This window comes from Arachis ipaensis, chromosome B8 (assembly GCF_059453495.1).
Source record: "Arachis ipaensis isolate K30076 ecotype BB chromosome B8, ASM5945349v1, whole genome shotgun sequence".
NCBI lineage: Eukaryota > Viridiplantae > Streptophyta > Magnoliopsida > Fabales > Fabaceae > Arachis > Arachis ipaensis.
In genome coordinates this window covers 121,342,567-121,366,875 of record NC_142443.1, presented here as the reverse complement: position 1 = coordinate 121,366,875, position 24,309 = coordinate 121,342,567, and the positions used below count along the sequence as shown (strand labels likewise).

Below are 24,309 nucleotides of genomic sequence, written 5' to 3'. Positions count from 1 at the left end.
TTCATAGTTGCAAAACACCTAGGTTTTAGGTAAATTATCCCTGTCCAATCAGATTCCTATTGAAAGCGATCCGTTGATATCCAACGCTACTCTTGCTCTGAGGAAGGTCCTTGCAAAATGTTGTCTCTTAGTGGGTCCTCCACTTCCATTGCTATCTCGATATTGTCTGTTATCAGCTTCGCTGTTATGCTGCTCATATAATCCAGTGGCACACCATGCATTTGCACCCAAAACTCTGAATATGTGCTCTACTTCATATATTGACTCGTTCTATCTCTAAGTTGTAAGTTGATCAAATATCCCCTTATACTCCACGGTCCTCCCTTGTAAATTTATAGCTTACCAATATTTTATTCTTCCACCTTTAGGATTGCCCCATATTCCCATTAGTGTATTCTTGCAAGTTCTGAAACTAATTTCTTTGTCCGCAATGATCTTTCCAACTAAATTCATGAAGTCTAGTTGAAGTCATTTTGGTATTCTCTTTTGATTGTTATTGTTTTTCCTTCTGTAGGTTCACCTCCATAGTTTGCCATTGTTGTTGATATTCCCAGCGTGTGCCTGATTTACGTGGTATATAGGTAAGTTTATGTATTTCACTATTTTGAGCTAGTTGATCGATGAGCTAGTGAAAGTGTATTAATATATGGAGTCGTTGTGTCATGTGTGAATATGCTGTTTTGATCTCTCTTATTGAGCATATCCTGCACGATTAGGTCCCCTCTAATTGAGATAAAAGAGCTCTCCAGTTGAAGAATACATAGTTGCATGTACTCTTCATATCGTTATTTCTGCACAACGTATCTCGCACACCATAATTAATTTTAAGATAAGAAATTACTTTATACTTTATACATTATATTATAGGATAGTGTGATTATTTATTATTCTTTATTAATAAATATTGTCAAATACACTGGTATAAAAAATTGGAAGAAAATGCATTCATCAATTTAAAAAATGCTAATTTATTTTTAATAGAATAAATTATATATTAAATAAAAAAGTTGTTAGTTTCTTTCTATAATAACTAATATTCAACAATAGTGTTCCATTAATATTACCAAAAAATATTAATTAATCTAATAATTTTTATAATGACGTATGCCTATAAGCTGAAAAACTTGAAAATTATATCATAAAATGTGAAATTTTAACATGTAATAATGTTGATCATATATTTTAACTTTAATAATAAATACGATATCAATAAATAAAATTGTTCTAAGTAAATTTCAATAAAGATATATTTCTATAAGTATTGTTATTAATGAAAATTTTTTACTTTAAAAACAAATGTTTTTTTTCTTTTAGTATTTTTTAACTCGGCAAAATGAAGATTAATCCACCAGGTATTGATGCTCCATTTATTAACGCCGTTAGCCAATAAATAACTACACATACAATACGGAATTTAAACTTTTAATACTTGCTTAAATAAACGAGTGAAATAACTACTCAGCTAATTAAGTCAAATACTAATTTTTTTTAATATTTTTAAATTATAAAATATTTATAATAATAATTACTATATATATTTATTTTTTTAATAAAAATTTTATATATTATCCAAGCCGTGGGAGTATAGACTAGGTTTTCTTTTTGAGTCCTGCTAGGGAGTCAATGGTTTATTTGTACAATATGTACAATGGGCTATATGAGTTACAAAATGAACATCACCCATAATATTTAGAATAATCATTCAAAGATCGAACTCTTAACCTTTCAGATCTAGAGTTCTGATACCATGTCATGATACCACTCATCCCAAAAGCTTACGGCTAATGGAAAAAGATAACACTAATGGTTATATCTTTCTGAGAAGTGCTAGGTGGCCAGCAACTTTTGTGTTTTGTAACCATCAATTGGCCATCAATAGTCTTTTTAATGGTGTGAAATTACATCCAACGATAGGAGATCACTCACTTTTCTTTTTATGGTTAAGTGTTGGACACAAAAGACAAAAATTACTGCCCCCTAGACTTTTTCTATCTCTAATACTCCATAAATCTCTCTATTTTACGCATTGTACAAATATTCTATTGACTCCCACACTTTTCCTTTCTTTTTCAAAAAAAAAACGGTTTTAGTTAATTTTGGGCTGGATTCGCATTTCGCAAGAAGCATCTACACAGATCGAGACTTATAGGTTCCGTTCCGTTCTAATCAATTATTCCACGTGGCAATAACTTATAGGAAATTTCATTCATAAGATAAGATATCGCGTGGTCCTACCACCAATTCATCGTTTGCAATTGACATTCCATATATTCATTATGTGATCCAATTGCTTGCACCATAGAAGGTGACAAGAAGATACAAGCTTAGGAGTTGAGGCACAGATATCCTTGTGGCAATGGCGTCAATCACCATGACAACCTCAATCGGCGGCGGCATGGTCCTCAGAAACCGGTCTCCGGCGGCAGTGCAGAGTAGGCTTGTTGTGGCAAATGCTGGCAGAGCAGTTGAAGGGGAAAAGATGATAGTGAGTTATGAGAGTGACAAGGAGGGGAGCAACAGAAGGAGGGACGTGATGTTTGGTGTTGCGGCAGCCGCTGTTTGCTCCGTTGCGGGGATAGCAGTGGCAGAAGAAGAGCCTAAAAATGGTACCCCAGAAGCAAAGAAGAAGTATGCCCCAATTTGTGTGACCATGCCCACAGCTAGAGTTTGTCACAAGTGACTCAAGTGAGGAGGGAGTTTTAGTGTTGCTTCACTTATGTTGATTATAGTGTGGTGATTTCATATCAGCTGTGGGTTCTAATTGTTCATAAATGATAAAACAATAAACTTTGCCTTGTGCGTCCTCTCGGCCTAGAGCCTTGGCTAGCATCCTGGATCAGTTTTTTTATTCTTGTTTTCTTTTTTATTTTTTTGGCTTTTCTTTTTGTTATTACTAGGATAATACCATAAAAAATATTTGGTAACAAAAATAAAAATTAATCGAAATTTATTTTATGTAATATCTATTAATTATTGTTAAAATTAATAAATATTAAATGAGCTAAATTTGGACAGAGTTTTTTTTTCCCCCATTCTATAATATTTTTGATTATGCGTCTCTGTTCTAACAAAAACAACAAATGTATATTTATGTTAAGTAACCAATGTATAATTACCTGCATATGCTCATTAAATGCATGGATATTGTAATGACACAATTCTTAATACGTCATGATCATACTGGAAAGTGAGTGTCACCAATTTGCTTACGCAAAACTTTAATTATTTACTATTAAGCTTGTAATCGAATTAGCGTACTATTAAATTTTTGGAAAAACTTTTTTTATAAAAAGATTTGCGAGGACAACTAATTAAATATACACAAGTCACAATAAGGAATTAAATAAAGCATACACAAAGCCAATATTATATATAAACATAACATATATCATAGATCATACATACATATAAAAGTACTATCATATATATCAGAAGTTAATGCATAATCCTTCATATCTTGCTACTATATACATAATTAACACTTCGGGCCCTGGTCCATATAGGAAGCCCCTAAGCTGGCACCCGAAACTAATCTAGTCAGTATTTACAGCTCCTAATCTCTCGGTGTATCTATCCAAAAGTGAGAGACTAAACCAAAATTTTCACCCTAAACTGAAGGCACCACCCAAAACTTGCTACCAACTTTTACTATCTCTGATCGATCATTGCAGCCAAAAGACAAGATCTCTATCACCTTCATATCCTTCGCTGGGCCCTCGTATATATAGGGGTAATCTTAACTAGAGTTCCTGTTTTCATCTGAAAGGAGAATAGTAGGGGTAAGAACTGGGGAGTTCTTAGTAGAGTCGGAGTGGTTAGTTAAATCTGTTTTAATACTATATCTAGTCAGCAGCAACAACCGAATCACGCATCAAACACAATAACTAAAGAACATAAAGAAAAAACAAACACAACACATACACAATCACAGAAAACAGAATTCATAGAAGATATGCTCAAACAATCATGCTGCATGTCTATCCCTAGTACAGGTAATGAGCTTATCTGTCGGTTTTGAGCCGCTCTCGACACAACTCAGCAACCTTTATCTGAGTTTGGTTTTCAGTGCCATAACCTCTGTAAGCAACCTCTGTCTTACAGGTGCAACTCTCTTGAGCCGATGTATGCAAATATAACCTTTGTAAGCAACATCGGTCTTACAGGTGAGGCTCTCTCTGGCCAATATATGTATCGATAACCTTTGTAAGCAACCTTTGTCTTACAGGTACGACCATCTCCGGATTGGCCGATGTATCTCTGGAAGCAAATCTCGGTGGACTCACCACCATATCTCTGCTCGTTTTTAGCAGATACAAAATCATCTCAGCTTGTTTTCAAGGCCAAACAATACTTCTACTTATCCCCTTTTCGTTTTGTTCTTTCTTTCCTTTCTTTTATTCCTACTTTCTGCTCTCCTGTGGTAGAGGTTCTTTAGATTATTTTAATCTTTGCTCTCTACTCTTCGGTAGCAGAGGTTCTTTAATATTTTTCTTTCCTTTTCTTCTCTTTCTTCTTCTTCTTCTTTCTTATCGTTCATAATATAAATTATTCTCACATTATTCCCTCGCCTTTCCCTAAGTATCTTATGGAAAGAGAATCAAAGATTTTTAAATTAGATTTGTCTTTCTAAAACTTTTAGAACAATTTTTCTGCTTATCCTTTTATTATGTTTTAAATAAAATAATATTTTTTAAATAAAATACTAATATATTATAATGACACAAATAATGCTAGTTTTAAGAATAAAAGAGTGTTATTATTACTATTTTTTATATCAAAACCTGCTTATTAACATTCTATTCTTTAAACTTTTAAATATTTTATTTTTAACTCAACATTATAAAAATTATTAATTTAATTTCGTATTTCTAAAATTAACTCTGATGTTTTATCAAACTACATTTTTATATTTTAAAAATAATATTTAAGTTGGTGACAAAAACTCTTTCAAAATCAAAATATTTTCTTGTGACTTTTCAAAATATATATACTTGATTTTAAATTCATTTTTTGAGCTTTTCCGGTTACCGATTTTTTTTTTTTAACAACTTTTAATTTAATTCTTCAGTCATTAAACCCCACCTATTTTATTCAAAACTAACATAATGACAGCCCAAATCAATCTCATTATCACAGTTTGGACAACACACACATAACCAAATTACAAGCTTAATCATATATAGTAATATATTCACAAAATTCAATATAAAGTCAACCAAATTCCATCAATAATTAATCACAACAATCATTCACTTATCCAACTCAAATTCAATAAGTGAGAATTTATCGAAATTCTATTTTTCTATGAATTTAAAATCAATGAAAACTCTGAAAAAAATTTTTGATCGAGCTGCTAAAGAAGAAAACGTTAGAAATTGTCTATTTTTTTTAAATTTTAATTGGCCAAATTTAAAGGAAAATAAAGATACATCACCGTTAATTTTTACTAAATAAAAGTAATGCCAATGTATAAAGAAAAAAGATACAAACACTTTTATCGGATTAAATTTTTTATTAGAATTATAGATCGCAAAAAATTGTAAAAGGAAGCTTCACGGTTTCATGACCTCACGTCTCACTCTCTCTGGGCTTTTCTTTCTCTTATTTTCTTTATCATAGGTTTGGTGAATGAAGAAGGAATACGTGGTTAAGATAATGCAATTAATGAAAGGAGACATGTGTTATGATTTAAGGACCGTGTGTGATAAATGAATGATTTGGTGTCACAAATCGTTCTTTTCTTCCTAAGTACAAGTTCGGTTACCATGATGAATTGGAGAAAATATTTATTTGGTGGGAAAATGATTTGTCAAAGCAAGGTTAAATGTATATATATAGTAATGCATAAGCCAGATTGGCGTTACTTCCATAAGGGTTACTTCCGTAAGGTTAAATAATATATATATATATATATATATATATGGTAAATGCTATCCTATCTTCTCTAAAGTAACATGTAAGTTATCTTTTCTGATGTGTTACATTTTAATTGGGTGTTTATTTTAACTTGAGTTACTTTCTCCACTCTTTCCTCGTCGTTGCGCCTCCCAAGTATCACCGTCTCATTGGTGTTTTGTTTTCTCTTCCCAAATCATTCTTCTAGAAAAGGTACTCCAACTCTCTCTAACTGTGTTTACTCCTCCCCACTCCTTCGTCGTCCTCATTACACCTCTCAAGCATCACCGCCTCATTAGATGTTTTATTTTCTCTTCCCAAATCATTCTTCCAGAAAAGATACTCCAACTCTCTTTAATTGCGTTTACTCCTCCCCATTGTACTCCTTCATCATCGTCGTCGTTATGCCTCCCAAGGATCACCATCTCATTGGGTGTCTTGTTTTCTCTTCCCAAATCATTCTTCTAGAAAAGGTACTCCAACTCTCTGAATGCGATTACTCCTCTCTACTCCTTTGTCGTCGTAGTTGTGTCTCCTAAGTATCACTGTTGGGTATTCCATTTTCTTCTTCTGTCAGGTCGTCACTGTCTTCTAATATATTATTAACTCTCGTGAGATTAAAGTAATTCAGGTTAAAATAAACACCCAATTAAAATATGAGAGAATAATTTACATATTATTTTAGAGAGGGTAGAGTAGCATTCACCTATATATATAAGGTTGAATAATATGTAATAATAATAATAATAGTATATATAAGATTAAATATATATGAGTTACTAATATAAATGATATTAATAATTTAAAAATTAAAAAATATTTGATGAAGTATTAACAATTCTAAATTTATCAAGAAATACCGATAATTATTTATATCGACAAAAATCGAACTTGATAATAATATTAATATTATTATCTATGCTCCATTATAATTAGAACAAGTAAAATAAATAAATAAGATAATAATAAAATTATATTACTATCTATTTTATTTCGGAGTTCGAAATCGATTCATCATAATAAAATTAATCACTTTAAAATATTATTTTAAAAAATTTATATTAGTACAAAAATTAGAATTGTTACAGATATTGTATAAATATATAATAAAACTATTTTTGGCACCCAAGTTTATTATGCCTTTATACTAATTTAATTAAAATCTATTGATAATTTATCCAAATGAATTAATTTATACTTTGTTATTCATAAAATATTCAAAATTTTAAGAATCGTGTTCTATAGTTAAGTTTAAAACACATTAAATAAAAGACAAAACATTAAATTCAACATGTCTCACTGTTTATATGAAACTCTTGTAAATCAGGTCTTATATCAACTTTTGATATATGCATGTAAAGTATAAAATTTAAACACATCAATTTTTATAAATTACATTTATAAATAAGCAATAGTTTGAGCATTTAATATTAGACAATGACAATTTTAACTTTATTCATTGTAAATATCAAAATGAAAATTCAAATAACAAATAATGAGCTAAAGAAATAAAACAGGACTAAAAGTAGTAAATTAAAAATTAAAAGTCAGAGATACCATATTATAATAATAAAATACTATAATTTGAGACTTTTTAATGAAGTAATTATTGCTCTCATTGGTTTAAAAAGAGGATTATTTTACGATAAAGATGTGTTTGTGTGAAGAAATCATAATGAAAAGTGGTGTATATAATATATTTTATAAAATTAATAAAAATAAGAATAAAATAACAAATAAATTTCTGAAATTAAAATTTATATTTTGAATAGATTAATCTTTAAAAAAAACTAATAAAATTTTTTAAGATAGTAGATGTGAACACACTGCCTTTAAATTAGCCCTTATAATTAGAGTAGAAGGTCTTTATTTAAATTATTTGTCCTTGTTTATTATTAGTGAGGACTTTATTGTTATTTTTTTTAGAAACTAATTTATAAATTTTGAGTAATTAGAAAATAATTAATTAATAAATTAATTATTATTTTAAAAAATTAAAAAATTAAACTTTATAGTTTAGAATGGAATAAATAATTAAAATACGAAATTTGACACTAATTTAAAAAATTTTGGCCTAAAATTGAGAGGAACGAATCGAACCAAACGAACTGGGCTCATAGGGGTGTATATGGTTTGGTTAATTCAAAAACCAAACCAGTTTTTTGGTTAGCCAAAAATTTAATCTTGGTTAATTAACCAAATTGATTTTACATGATAAATCGGTTATTAACCGTGAAGGTTGTGGTAGGCTTAGAGAAGGGGATTGAATCTATGCCTTTCTTTTAGTTGCTGTTATGACCATTTTTAAACAAACTTTCAATTCTGATTCTGTTTGAACTAAGCAGCAAAAATTTATGAGACAATTTATTTTTGTCTCATGAATATCAGAAAACAAAACAGTGCAGAGAAGAGAAAAGCCAACACCAGCATATGTCCTGGTTCGGTTGCCTTGTGCTATGCAACCTACGTCCAGTCTCCTCCACAACAATGGAGGAATTTTCACTATAGTTAACAGTATTACATACACCAATTCCACAGGATTGACCCAATCCTTTCACACTCAAGTTGTAACCTAACTTGACATTGGCTATGCTAATACCAAACTATTCACTCTTAGTGCTAACCCAACTAAGAAAGGGATACCTCACAGGTACAAGATACAAGACATAAACATACCTAAAGAAATCAGAAAATAACTCTAGGCTTTTCTCTCAAGTGTTTTACTCAACCTTTTTCCACTCATGGCTTTTACTTGAGTTTCCTCACAATGCATTTTCTCACAAGAAATTACAGAAAGATATACATAGAAAAGAACATCACAATCAGTAAAACATGAAGGAGATTGACTTCATCAACAGCCTCTTCGCTATGTGCAAAATCAGATTTGCAAACCTTAGCTTGAGTTCTTCAGTATTGGCCGAATACTTCTTTGAAAGAAAGCATTATCCAAGTAGAGGAACTTCTTTACAGAACAAAGCTCACACAACTCTGATTTTCTCTCCTTACTTCTGAATGAGCAGAAAGTCTTCTTTTATCTCCTTGCATGTTGTTGGGTTCTTCTTCCAATGTCAACACCTTGAGCCTTGAGTTTCACCAACCCACAGATTCACTTTTTCTCATTAAACCTTAGAGTAGAAACTTTGCTTCTGACTTCTCCATCTTGACCGAAAGCCATAAAGCAGCAACCATAAAAATCTTCCAATGGTCAACTTAATATGAGCCCTTGAAAACCAACTTGGTCCCCAAGACATGTTTGAGACCGTGGATTTACAGCAGAGAGGAACAGAAATCTTCTTTTTCATATAACCCAAACTGGAGATACAGAAAGTTGAAGATGAAGAGAAGAAAGTGTGTTGCATGTATGAGGAAATGGGTTACCTTTAACCTAAGCTTGATATGGTTTGAATTTGCTGATTAGACTTCTATGTTTCAAGCTTGGACTTTCTCTTTCTTGCTTCTTTGATAATCACCTTAGGGAAGAAGCTTTCTCTTTCTCTTTCTCACTTTTCTGAGTTTGTGATTTGACTAAGACAGAGGAGAGAAGAACGTTGCTTTGACAAAAGCAAGTGAGAGGGAATGAAGACTTCAATCTTGTATGAGAAGTTTGGTGGGATCAACTTGGATTTATGGATATGGGCTTGGATTGGTTTTGATTAGTTTGGCCCGTTGGTTCATTTGGCTTTGTTTCTTTTGAGCTTTGCTTGTTTATTGACCCACTAGCCTTGCTATATTATTTTCATACCAATTTGGGCTGCTAAACTAAGTTTTGACCTGCAACATATAATAAATAATTAGTAACATATAATTATTAACACTCAACACTAATTATTTATTTTGCCCAAAAATAATATTTGTCATCACTAATTAATTTAGTTAATTTCTTAACTCAACAAACCGGTTAGCAAATTTAAAAACCAGTTTTTAATCGGTTATTAAAATAAAAATTAATTAAAAAAAACAATTTTTATATAGAAAAATTGGTTTTGAATTGAAAATTAAAAATGGTTTTTACATAAAAAATCGGCTGTTTTTTACACCAAAAAATTGGTTTTTATACAAAAAAATTTGTTTTTACATCTAAAAATCGGTTTTTACACAAAATTTAATTTTTTTTACATAAAAAATCCAATTTTTTACCCTTTTTTAAATTAAATTTTTTAATCTAAAAATTAATTTTTTTTCTTTCTAAATAATACGAGTAACATTTGTAAATAATAGAATCTCTTCCATTGCAAACATTTTTATTTTTCTTCAACACCTTCCCTATACAAATAAGGCGTAGTCCACTCCACAATCTTCTTCACAAAACCAACATTGGAAAAGCAAGTCTAATCTCCTTAGCAATCATATGTGTACTTTTCTCTCACTAAATCATAGAACCTTTATAGACCGCTTCCATTTCTAAATTAGTTTTAGAATACAAGTAACAAGATAAAAAAAAATTGAAATAAGAATAAAAATAAGTAACTAAATCCTACCAAGTACCAAGTTATTTAAAACATTTGTCCATTAAGTCTAATACCTAAGCGTTTAGAACATAACTAAAGAAAACATAAACAACCAAGACTTTATTGTCATCCTCAAGCGCAATTGAACTTGAACCTATTGAATAAGTAATGTCCTATGATAAAATCAAATCAGCAAAAAAAAAAAAAAAAACTATATATATCAAGCTAACTGACAGAGAAAAACTATAAAATAGATATTGGAATTGATAAATCATCATATGATATATTTAAGAGACATTTAATATTCAATTTGTAACACCCTACCACACAGATTCTTATGCTTAAGTAATAAAATTGAGGTGATGAGGTATTACGACCTCTAAAAATAAAAATATACATACAAAATAGTTGAAAAAGTTTTATATCTAGGAGCCTTTGAAAGAAAATTTAAAACAAAAGTCGTAACACTTATGTAAACGGAAATTTGCGTGCGAAGAAACGTAAGATACATATATAGGAATAATAAAAAAGGAGTGTTAAAGATACAATTAACAAGGTTTTCAACTCGGTTCGCGAAGATAAACCGGCCAAAGCATATAAGTATATATATACATATATATAAAAGAATTCCAAAATGACCCAAAGCAGAAAAGACAGCCTATTTCTCCGAGCCAACCTCTAATAGGGACAATTATAAAATACAGGGTGAAAAATCTATATACATATATAAATATAAACAAAATACGTCCCTGAGTCCCAAGAGTCCTTCGCTTCATCAGAATCTCCAGAATACAGAGTGGTGCTTCTCAACCTGCATCTGAAAAATACAGAATATGTATGGGATGAGAACTGGGGGTTTTCAGCATGGTTAAGGTGCACACATATAATAAATAAGGTCCCGAAAAAGCTAGAGGCAATCCTAGAACTTCGATACTCAGATTATAAAACCTAAAGGAACAAACTGAACCATAAATTTGGTTATAACTCCCTAAGGTACCCAAGTCAAAGTATAACCCTACTCTGCAGTTTAACTTCTGTCTCCTTTAACTCTAACCCTTGGTTTCACTTTCAAATAACATAATATTCTATATATTTTACCGCTTACTACTAAATCATTGTTAAACAACTCTTACCACTGACCTAACCAGTCACGACCTATGGCCCAAATCAAACCAGCTCAGCCTCTGGCCCAAATAAACTAAACCCGACCTCTGGCCCATTTCAAATCAAATCAATATTATCACATATCCACCACCAAGGTACTTAAAACAGAAAGACAATCACAAACACAAGCAAATAAAAGGCAAACACATTTAAAGAACAATTACAGCAAGTATCACAGTTATCAGTTAAACATAATTTATCAGATAGGCAAACCAAAATAATTATGCACACCCAAACAAAGCAAACAAATGCAACATGATGCATGCCTGTCCTATTGGCCGTGAGCTCACGTGTCGGTTAAACTGCCAAAATCCGACACATCCGGTAGCTAACCCGGACATTTGTCTCTAGGTTGCGCATCTCCAGGAGGATCATAAACGAAGGAGAGTGCCTTTCCACATCGAAGGAGTGTGCCTTTTCACCTTGCAACCAGAGAAGAATGTGGGAAAAACAATACAAAGGAGAGTGTCTTTCCACTTTCCCCCACACCCCCATCACGACAAGAGAGGGAACTTCCATCCTCAACTTGTCATTCGAATACATTTTCAAGTTAACGAGCAAGCGGGATCGCACCCAAACCTTGCCCTCTCGACCATTCCGGCCACACACACATCTCGACCATTCCGGCCACACACAGTCATCCCTAATCTCATCATTAACATCTCAATTCAGTTACTTTAGACCATCCTTGACTTTTTGCACTAAACTTCTGAAGGGCATAACTCTTTCGTTTTAAAACATTTTTCATCCGTTCTTCGAACGGCGTAAACTTCACGGACCCAATTTTTATATAAAATAAGTTTAAAACAATTTGGGAATCTGGAAGCGGAGTTATAGCTCGCCGAAGTTCAGACAAAAATAAGTTTTTCATAAAGTTCTTAAACCTCTACTTTCACCAAAAATCAAACTCAATATTAACTTCCTATACATATAAACAACACCACAACATACCATTTCAGCCTTACAACCCCATATTCTACCAAATCAATCATACCTCAATTAATCACACTTATCCCAATTAATCTCAATTATACACACAATTCTCAATTTATCAATATTTATATACTCTTGTTCATTTTTCTCATTCATCACCATCAAAATCACCATTCATCAACCTAGTTCATCAACCACAACCACATTCACATCATGATTCATTAAATCTAATCAAGCATCATCAATTCTACATACATTGTCAACTAAATCACTAAACATGCTCCAAACTCGTAATTCAACTTATCCTAGGTCGTCTAGCCTAAATTTTCACAAGACATTATATATTAAATACGAGAAACCAAAACTATACATTGGCCGATTTCTTGATAACCCGGAACACCTCAAGCATTTCCAAACCACAAGCTCCACAACTCCAGGCCCCTCACCAACGATACCTGGCCTCCAAAGCTAATCCTCTAGCTTCCAATTTCTCAAATTAACTCCAACCGATAACCAATTTCAATCTAACATCACAATTATCACTATAATCAATATAGAGTTCACTAAATCAATATCTCACAAAAGATTGGAGGGTTCTTACCTTGCCCATAGCTCAAGTGAGTCAAACCCAACAAAAATCCGCAAGCTAACTCGAACTTAAACACCGAAATCATACAAAATTCAACATGCATTCATATTGAATTTCGAAACTGAAGTGGGAAGATTTGGGTGTACTAGATTGAATTTATTACCAAATTAGTTAGTGGACTTTGTATAGAATTCTGAGACGAACGCGTGGTCGCTGACGGCTCGTCAATCGAAACTCCAGATCAAAAGTTACAAGGATTTGAAGTTGAATTGAAATTGAAACCTAGGTTTTTTCTCCTTCTCTTACCTTGCATGGCTTCAGCGTTCTTGGCTGAAGGGAAGAAGAGAATTGGCTCTTCTTATATGTGGTTGGGCTGATGGGTTGGACCTTGGGCCTATTTTGGACTCGGTTCAACCAGTTCGGCCCGTTCGACCTAATCTTGGGTCAAATTCTTTAAAATTAGTGTCAAAATTCTTGTTTTAATTAGTTCTATCTCACTAAATCATAAAATTTTATTTTCTAATTTATTTGATTAATAATTAATTTATTAACTAATTATTCACCAATTACTCAGGGTTTACACAATTTACCTTACTCGACCTTTTTAAGCTCTTCGAAATTCTCAGGTGCAAGAGAATAGAAAAAGTCTCCTTTAAACCCTAAATGTTAAACCACTAAATCATAAATCCTAAAATCTTAATCCTAAATCCTAAAATCTACATAATAATATTTAAAACCTAAACCATAGAAACTAAACCATAAACAAATACAGTTTTATTCCGTACTAACAAATTAATACACCAATTAATAGGGGTGAACGTGGATCGGATCCAATATCCACAATTTTTAAGCTTGGATCCGATCCGATCCAATCCGCACCGGATATCAGATATATCCGCAAAACACAAAAATATTTTTAAAAGCTTATTTTTATTAAAAAATATCAATAAATTTATTTTTCTATTTTTTTAAATATGTTTACTCTTAAAATAATATTAAATATACTTTTTTTAAATAATAAATTAAAATAATATAACATATATGTTAATTATTAGTTGAAATAAAACATAAAAAGAATATTTACTTATTTATTTCTTTATTTTTGCGGATACGCGGATATGCGGATACCTATACAAAATCTGCAATCCGATCTGATTAGTATGCGGATTTGATCCGATCCGATTCGATAGCCTTGCGGATCGGTTCTATAACTGCAATTTTCGGATTGAATTCAGATAAATACCGTAGATATGGAGATCGGATCCGATCCATGAACACTCCTACTAATTAATACTATTCACATCTATTTTTTAATTTTTTGCTTCCAATTATTTTTATCACGGTCTCTTTCGACACATCTTTATTTATTTATTTATTTATTTTTTATCATGGATCAAGGTCTACAAATAGATCCGACCCCTAAAGAACTACCCATCCACATCAAAAATCCAGGCCCAACTCGGTTACTATTCCAAGTTCCCAATGTTATAGAACTATCTCCATGGCTATTGATGAAGGATGAGATGCTTTTTGGAGACGCCGCTTATGTCAACGCGATATGAACAATTTTTAAGTTTAATCATTGGGTATGACATAATTTATCCCATGTATTACCAAAAAAAAAATTAAAAAAAAATTCAAATACACATATTCATATCTAGCCAACCCACTTAACCGTTTATTTTCTCCAACTCCATTTTCATATTAGATGAAGTAAAATTCTTGTCCACAATAAATTCAAAACACAATAAAAACAACAAAAATGTTGTCCACCAAAAAGGTTCAACCCAAAATTTTAATCACCATCAGTTGTAGATTACGGTTAAGTATTAGGGTAATGCTACGGTGATGATACCTATTTTTTTCATCATGTGATGAACTGAGTTGGCATGGTGATAATAAAGACACGTTAGTATAAATATCAGATTACATTTATATTGTTATAAAAAATATGTCAGATTAGGAAATTTTTATTTGATTTGACTTTCTTTCTTAACCAGATGTAATTGATAGCAATTAACTTAATTAACAGTGTTTTATTTGACCATTTTAGTTAATTATGGGGCTGATGGCCCATTATTGATAAGTTCTGAAGATGCACTTATTTGTTGGTAAAAAAATTGTAGAGCACATTTTATAATTCACAACAAAATAAATCACTCCAGAACACATTAATAATAATAATAATAATAAATAGGAAAATAGTGTAACATATGTAATTGTTATTAATATTATGAATACCGGAGATCCAACAGGTATTATTATATTTTATTTAACTATTTTTTTATTATTTTAAAAAAATATATTTTTTAAATTGTAAATTTGATGTTATTAAATAAAAATAAAAATAAAAATAAAAATTTTATAACTTATTTACCATTTAGAATGTATGAAATAAAAAAATATAAATTAAATAAAGTATAATTAAAAAAATTTAAATTACATTGTTAAAATGTGCAATAAAAATACAAAATTTATAAAGTAGTTATTTATAAATAAATATTATTAAATTTATTTAAAAATCAAGATATTTTATTTGAAAATATTATAAGTTATTCTATTGTGTTCATAATTGAAAATTTTTGTTAAAATAAATTTTTTGTATTCTGATTTTTTTAAAAAATAAATTTAAATTGTATTGAATTAAATTTTAAATTGAGATAAATACTTTTTAATATTTTAAATTCATAAAAAATAAATAAGAGTGTAACCAGCTATAGAAAAATGATAAAAATATACACTCTTATTTATTTTTTTTGAATTTAAAATATCAAAAAGTATTTATCTTAATTTAAAATTTAATTCAATACAATTTAAATTTATTTTTCAAAAAAATCTGAATACAGAGAAGTTATTTCAACAAAAATTTTTAATTACGAGCACAATAGAATAACCCATAATATTTTTAAATAAAATAAGGGTTAATACATATTTTTTGTTGAGTAAAGTATTTTTTTTATCCTCAATATTTGAAGTAAGTCTCAAAGTTGTCCCTAACGTTTCAATCGTTCTAATTAAGTTCCTAACGTTTTAAAATCGACTCAATGTTGTCCTGCCGTTAGGAATCCGTTAACAAAATTGGCGGCGGGACAAAATTGAGACGATTTTGAAACGTTAGGGACTTAAATAGGATAAAAATGTTGGGGACAAAAACGATACATAGAAATAAATTTTAGGGTAAAGTATATTTTTTGTCCCTGAAGATTAACAAAAATTTAAAAAATGCCTCTAAGTTTTATTTTATTTCAATTTTGTCTTAAAAGTTTTCGATTTGCATCAAATATACTCTTAACGGCTAATTTTTCAAAAAATTTAAGACTAATTCAACAACAATTTCATAAGAACAACCCTCAACATAAGCAAATCAAGCATAATTTTCAGGCATTATTGTTAGATTGGTCTTAAATTTTTTGAAAATTTACCCGTCGAGGATATATTTGATACAAATCGAAAGTTTTTGAGACAAAATTGAAACAAAATAAAACTTAGGGGTATTTTTGAAACTTTTGCCAAACTTTAGGGACAAAAAGTATATTTTATCCTAAATTTTAATTTTATCCTTTCAATAATATTAATTTTTTATTATACATAGTATTCAAATATTTTTTAATCTTGTCTAAGTAAATTACAGTTAATCACATTACTTTCATTCTAAATAAATTAATTTTTTTATAATTTTACTCTTAAAGTAATGTAATTTTTTATAAATAAATAAATTTTACACTTTCATTCTAAATAATGTAATTTTACTTTCATTACTTAATCACATTACTTATAATTTTTTTATAATTTTACACTTTTATTTTAAATAAATTAATTTTTTTATTATTTTACACTTAAAATAATGTAATTTTTTTATAAATAAATAAATTTTATACTTTCATTCTAAATAATATATATAATTTTACTTTCATTACTTAATCACATTACTTATATTTTTTTTATAATTTTACACTTTCATTCTAATCACATTACATTATTTATTTAGAAAGAAAGTGTAACATTTATTTATTTATTTACTTTAAGTGTAAAATTATAAAAAAATAAATTTATTTAGAATGAAAGTAATGTGATTAAGTGTAATTTATTTGGATGTGATTAAAAAATAATTGAATACTATGTACAGTAAAAAATTGATATATTATTGAAAGATAAAATTAAAATTTATTTTTATGTGTCATTTTTGTCCCCAACGTTTTCGTCCTATTTAAGTCCGCGACGTTTCAAAATCGTCTCAATTTTGTCCCGCCGTCAATTCTGTTAACGGATTCCTATCGGCAGAATAACATTGAGTCAATTTTGAAACGTTAAGGACTTAAATAGGACGATTGAAACGTTAGGGACAACTTTAAAACTTATCCCAAACGTTGAAGACAAAAACGATACTTTACTTTTTTTTTTTTTTTTTTTCATGTATAAGGATGCATAACTTTCTAAAAAATATACTCAAATATGAGTTACTTAAGCCACATTTATTTTTTCACTTACAAAGATTACTTTATTTATTTAACAATCATGATTTTTTGTCCATCTTTTATTAACCAAGAATGGCACACAAGTTTTCAAAAAAAATAATTATACATGTAACTTTACAAAATTAGATAAAATATGTATGCACGTATACAAAGAGTTTAATTCATATGAGTACTGAGTAAGTAAAGTAATTATATCCACATATTATTAATTAGAAAAAATCCAAGAAATTAACTACAATTTAAGCTAATTTAAGTTAATTTTTTGTATTTTTATAATTTTAAAATTTGAAAAATTAAAATAGTTAAAAGTTGTTTTTTTTATTATAAATTTCTTATTTTTTAACAAGTTGACTTTAATTAGTTATCTTTTTTAGTTGGTTTCTTAACGAAACCGAATTAATTAAAATCAAATATTTAAACCAATTATTTATATCATAAGTGAAAAAAGTAATATAGTAATCGCTTTTCAATTATGTTGTAAAATTAAATAAAAGTATTGAAAAAAGATGTGAGGGGGTTGTGATAACGGCATATTATTCTATGATAATTAATTGTTGTTAGATGAAGAGAAGGTGAAATCTGAAGAATTAAACAATGAAAGCTAACAAGAATTATAAGCATGGTTGGTGAGGGGATAGTAATGATGTTAAATATAAAGAATGGTTATAAAATGTATAGGGTTGAAGATTGTCTAATTTATTATTATTTTTTTAAAAGAACAGTTAAAAAATTAAAGAAAATAGTATAATACTAAAAGAGGGTATGATAAAAATAAAAATTAGTAATTTAAAAAAAATGAAATTGAAGATAGTTTAATATGTTAAATATAATATTGAAAAAAATACAATTGTTTTATATATATTAAAATTATGTATAAAAATAAAGAATTTTTTTTTATGAAATAAGAGTACTTTAAATATAAATTTTCATATATCCATTTCACCCAAAAAAAAAAAAAGGGTTGAGAAGTTAAATAAATTTAATAACATTTATTTATAAATAACTACTTTATAAATTTTTATCTTAATTTTATATTTTTATTGCACATTTGAACAACGTAATTTAAATTTTTTTAATCATACTTTATTTAATTTATATTTTTTATTTCGTACATTATAAATAGTAAATAACTTATAAAATTTTTATTTTTATATTTTATTTAATAATATCAAATTTAGAATTTAAAAAAATATAATTTTTTAAAATAATAGAAAAATAGTTAAATAAGATATAATAATACCTATTAGATTCCCAGTATTCATAATATTAATAACAATTACGTATGTCACACTAATTTTCTATTTATTTATTATTATTATTATTATTATTATTATTATTATTATTATTATTAATAATGTCTTATGGAGTGATTTATTTTGTTGTGGGTTATAATATGTGCTCCACATTTTTTCTTACCAACAAATAAATGCATCTTCAGAATTCATCAATAATGGACTATCAGTCCCATAATTAACAAAAGTAGTCAAATAAAATACTGTTAATTAAGCTAATTGTTGTCAATTACATCTAGCTAGAAAAAAAAGTCACATCAGATAAAAATTTTCGAACCCAAACCTGACACATCTTTGACAACAACAAAAATATTATCAGATATTATATACGAACGTGTCTTTATTATCACTATACCATTTCAGTTCATCACATGATGAAAAAAATACGTCATTACCGTAGCATTGACCTAAGTATTACACCACATTCATAAAAGCATCACTCTGCCACCATTGCAGCGTCTCAGTTTCTGTCTATCCGTAATAGCAAATTGAAGAACACGTGTCTTGTTCTCCTTTATGCCAACTCATTTAGGCAGGTGGTGAAAGAGTTTGAATTCAGCACCGTAGTATTTGCCATAAGATTGTTTTGTTTAAAATTTCAGTAAAACACATTAAAATTTTGGTAGAGTTTATAATTATTTTAAAAAATTTAAAATTTAGATGAGATTAATTTTAAATTGTCAGTGCTTTGGTAGTAGTTTGAAAGGGTTAGAGATGTCAACAGGATAGGATAGAGGCAGAGGATACTTTCCTACTCTTCATCCCCATCTCCAGATTTATTTTTCGTCTTTGTTTTCGTTCTCCGCTATAGAGAAATATTGCTTCTTATCCCTATTTTTCATAAGGCCCCATTCTCTGTGGGGATCACATTCTCCATCTATATGATAGTTCAAACTAATTATTAATTTTCATATGAATAGAGCTGCAAGTATCCATTCTATACAAAAACAACAAAATTTTATACAAAAAATCTAAACGACAAGATGGTGACTTCTTTCGAAATGACGCAGTGGGGGACGCAACGGCGAGTCAGAGGACAGAGTAGTGGACGAGGTGGGAGACGCAGCAACAGAGAGAAAAATAGATACGACGACAGAGTTACAGAAAGGGACGCCACAAATAGAGAGCACGATGCGGTGAAGGTGATGACACCGTGAGGTGTGACGATGCAATGAGAAGGGAGAGTGGCAAGGGAGTGGCTGCAGAGAGGTTGGATGGAGTATGGAAAGCGTTAGGGATCTTTGAATCGAAGAAGGGTTATGCAAATGAGGATTAAGAGTTTTGGGTTTCTATATGTGTGTGTATGTGAAATGACTAAAAAATATATATGAGAAATAAACTATTAAGGGCAATTCAGTAAATTCATGAATTTTGGAGATTAGCGGGGACAAGCGGAGATCCCCGCTCGGGTCCTCGCGCCTGCCTCGGAGGAATTTTGTCCCCTATCCCCATTCCCGCAGAAAAATTTTTCACAGTCGGATCCCCATTCGGGGCCGTCCCTGCATAAATTCTCGCATCTCGGGGAGTTTTGCCATCCTTAAAAAGGGTATTGGTAATAGTAAGAAGAAATTACAACGTTTGATTTTATTTTTTTTAATTTAAATTATAGGGCAATTTACTATAATAAATAAATTGGGATCCAATATTACCAGATTACATAAAATGCAAAACGCATCCCAAAATGTATTTTTCTCATAATCTATATAAATTGCGACAGGGGTACCGCGGTTTACCAATACATTGTAATCCGCTATAGGGGTGTCGCGGATTACGTTCTAGGAAAAATAAGCATAATCCGCGACAGGAGTGTCGCGGTTTATGTGTGAATGACAAGTGTGTATAAACCGCGACAGAGGTCTAACGGTTTATGCATTAGTATAAATACGCTTTAGGGGTCTCGCGGATTACATTTGTGGTGGTTGTAAAGTTTTTTAGAGAGAGAAGGAGAGGTTTTCTACAGAGAGAAAAAGAGAGAAAAGTGTGGGTTGGTTGAGTTGAGATCGGGTCGGGACTATGGCGGAGGCACGCAGTCTTTACAGGCTCAACGGCATTGCGCACGTTGCTGGCAGCATAAACGAAGAGGTTAGTTTGGTTATTTTTACTTAATGTATTTCGTATAATAGTTTTCCAATGATTATGATTTAGGTTTCTAAATTTAGATTTAAATTATTATTTTAAATCATAAAATATTTATTTAGTATTTAATTAATTTAGATTAAGTTCTTGAGTCGTTTATGTCTTTCATTGAATTTTGTGATTATGAACGGTATGTTACCTGTTTAAACTTTAATATTGTATTTTTTGTGTTAGATTACTTTAAATTAGTGTTGGATTTTTTATATGTTTGGTTTCTTCTGTCACATGCTCCAACCGACTAGGTGTATTTATAGTGTCTAGGGATAGCAGAACATGCCTCTGCATGACAGGATCGTACCCTATCTGGAGAGGGCTGGTTTGCACCACCTGACGAGACTCAACGCCAGGTGGTTCTGGTTGGACGAGCCCTTAGTCAGCGCTTTCATTGAGAGGTGGCGTCCTGAGACGCATACCTTTCATATGCTCAGGAGGTTCCTCTTACATATGTTTTGAGCTCCCAAATATACTATGAGATCCATGGACAGATGTATGATGACCTGGCGGACCCGACTTTCACGATGGATATGGACCACGAGGTCGGAAGTTCATAGTTCTATTCCGACTTTGCAGATCTCATCCGGGATGACGACCCTCTGCATTTTCAACACCATACCCCACAAGATCAGGTGCCGGAGACCCAGTCCGAGATGGACGTTGCACAGGGGTACTACTCAGATATGGAGGATATGCAGCGGTACCAACCCCAGATGTATGATCTTCAGGGGTACCAACCCCAGTTTCATGTAGACTTGAATGAGTTTGCTAGCAGCCCGTATGACGTTGTTGGTTGGGCATGGGAAGGACGCCTCCATCTGCATATGGCCTCTAGCATAGCAACGCCAGAGGCCAACTAGAGTGAGACGGGCCGCTCAATGTGGTACAGGGTCGCACCTCCTAGGCGCATTTGGACATGACTCTCACGAGGAGGATGAGGACAGGCAGGAGCCGTAGCTGTTTATTTCATATTTTCATTGATGATACCTATGTATGTCAGATTTGTCGTATACTTTTGTATTATATGATGACACCTATGTTTTCATTGATGTTTAGGGTTTATGTGTATGTTATGTATGTTTTTGTTTACCATACACTTACTTTATTTTATGTTTATGCACACTGCTCATTCACGCATAAACCGCTAGACCCCTGTCGCGGTTTATGCACACTCGTCATTCACACATAAACTGCGACACCCCTGTCGCGGATTATGCTTATTTTTTCTAGAACGTAATCTGCAACACCCGTGTAACGGATTACGTGTATTGGTAAACTGCGGTATCCCTGTTGTGGTTTATATAGATTATGAAAAAAATGCATTTTGGTATGCGCTTTGCATTTTATGTAATCTGATAATATTGGATCCCAATTTATTTATTATAGTAAATTGTCCTAAATTATATCATGTCTAAATTTTATTTTAGTAAAAAATTTTGTAATTCAAAAATTCTAAATTGTTAAAGTTTTTTATAAATGATAACTTTTATTTTTTTAATATTATAAAAATTTTAAATTGAAATTTAAATTAAAAATAAACATATCTAATTCAATATAAATTGTAATAAAATATATTAATTTTATTTTTTAAATGAATTTAAATTGTATTATAAATACCTTCTTATTATTTTGAGAAAATTATATTTTTATTGATACAAATATCCATATCTCGGTCTTGTAAACGAGGATATGAATTTTTTTTTTTAACATATATGCCTTTTGCAAATTAAACGTGACCTTTTATTTACAATGTCAATGAAATATATAAAAAATATTTTTCGCGATTCCATGAGATGTGTAATACAATATTTAGACTAAATATTTTTTTAAGGGGTAATGCTATGGTGCTGAAAGTAATTTTTTTCAATACATGATGAAATGAAGTGGCAAGAAGGAACGGTGGACGCGTGGTTCACCTGTAGCTATAATTGGGGACAACAGCTGATGCACAACAGATGGGTCACAATCATCCGTCAGTTGAAAAAAAGTAGTTGGTGATGTTTGCAGGATAAATTAATGCATAATTGAAAAATTAATTGATGGTTAATGGAGATAATCTCTTGTGACTTTTTTTGGGTATGGCCATACTGACTGGACTAAGAAATGCTCTTTTGAACATAAAACTCAAATTGGGCCATGAAATGCTATTATGGTAATAATAAACAATAACAATATAAAGCCCAGGAGAATAATAATAATAATAATAATAATAATAATAATAATAATAATAATAATAATAATAATAATAATAATAATAATAATCTTATATATATATATATAGAAAAAAGACAACTATAATTTTATTTATAAACCCTAAATGTAAATTTTATTTTAATAAATACATTAAAAATTAAAATACATTAAAAAAATTTAATATATGAATTAAAAGAAAAATTTAATTATAACAAATTTTTTATTTTAATTTATACTAATTTATTATGTATGTATTCAATTTACTATATATATTTTGTATATAATAAATCGAAATTAGATTTATATGTAAATACCTAAAAATTGAGTTTGCCTAATTCGATTTATATAAATCTATTTAGGACATATATGAAACTAATTTTTATTTAAGACATCGGTGTAATTTTAGTCTCCAATCAATTTATTAACATAAATTATCCTTATTTTTAAAAAATTACAAAACCTTTTTTTATTTTTCAAATTTTAAAAATTTCAGTTTTTAAATTTATTTTACTACCTTTGTTTATTTCAAATTTTATAACTTTGCACTAATAATACTATTAGATTTATATTTTACTTTAAAAAATTACAAACTAAAATCAACTTTAAAAAACTTCTAAATCAACATCAGTTGAATAAAAGTTATGAGATCTTTAATTAACTAAACTTTTAATAATTCATTAATTAATAATTACTTTGTATTTACTGTGCTCTTCAAATTTTTTATAAAAAATTAAAAGATCAAAATCATCAAATTACAAAATACTAACAAAAGTTTTTTTTTTAATTTCTAAATATAATTTAACTTTAATTACGATAACATATTTTATTGTTAGACCCTTTTTGAGGTATCCAAAATTTTTGCAACATGACATTTTTTGGGTCCAACAAATGTTGGGTGTTGACATAAAAAAAAGGTAAAGCTCGAGAAATTAAATAATGATAATAATAATAGTAACCATACTTATAAAATTATAAATTAATTTCAATTATAAATTAGATAATTATTTGTTGGACCCAAAAAATGTCATGTTGCAAAAATTTTAGATACCTCAAAAAAGTCCAACAATAAAATATGCTATCGTAAGTAAAGTTAAATTATATTTAGAAATTAAAAAAAAACTTTTGTTAGTATTTTATAATTTGATGATTTTGATCTTTTAATTTTTTATAAAAAATTTGAAGAGCACAGT

General features: G+C 29.7%; 1 protein-coding gene across 1 annotated transcript; it reads left to right on the top strand.

The window, feature by feature from the left end:
- The first annotated feature begins 2,257 nt into the window (after positions 1-2,257).
- LOC107614484 (photosystem II 5 kDa protein, chloroplastic) lies at positions 2,258-2,955 on the top strand. Its single transcript, XM_016316681.3, has one exon. The coding sequence runs from the start codon at positions 2,357-2,359 to the stop codon at positions 2,678-2,680; it is 324 nt and encodes a 107-aa protein (XP_016172167.1). The 5' UTR covers positions 2,258-2,356; the 3' UTR covers positions 2,681-2,955.
- The last annotated feature ends 21,354 nt before the right edge of the window (positions 2,956-24,309 follow it).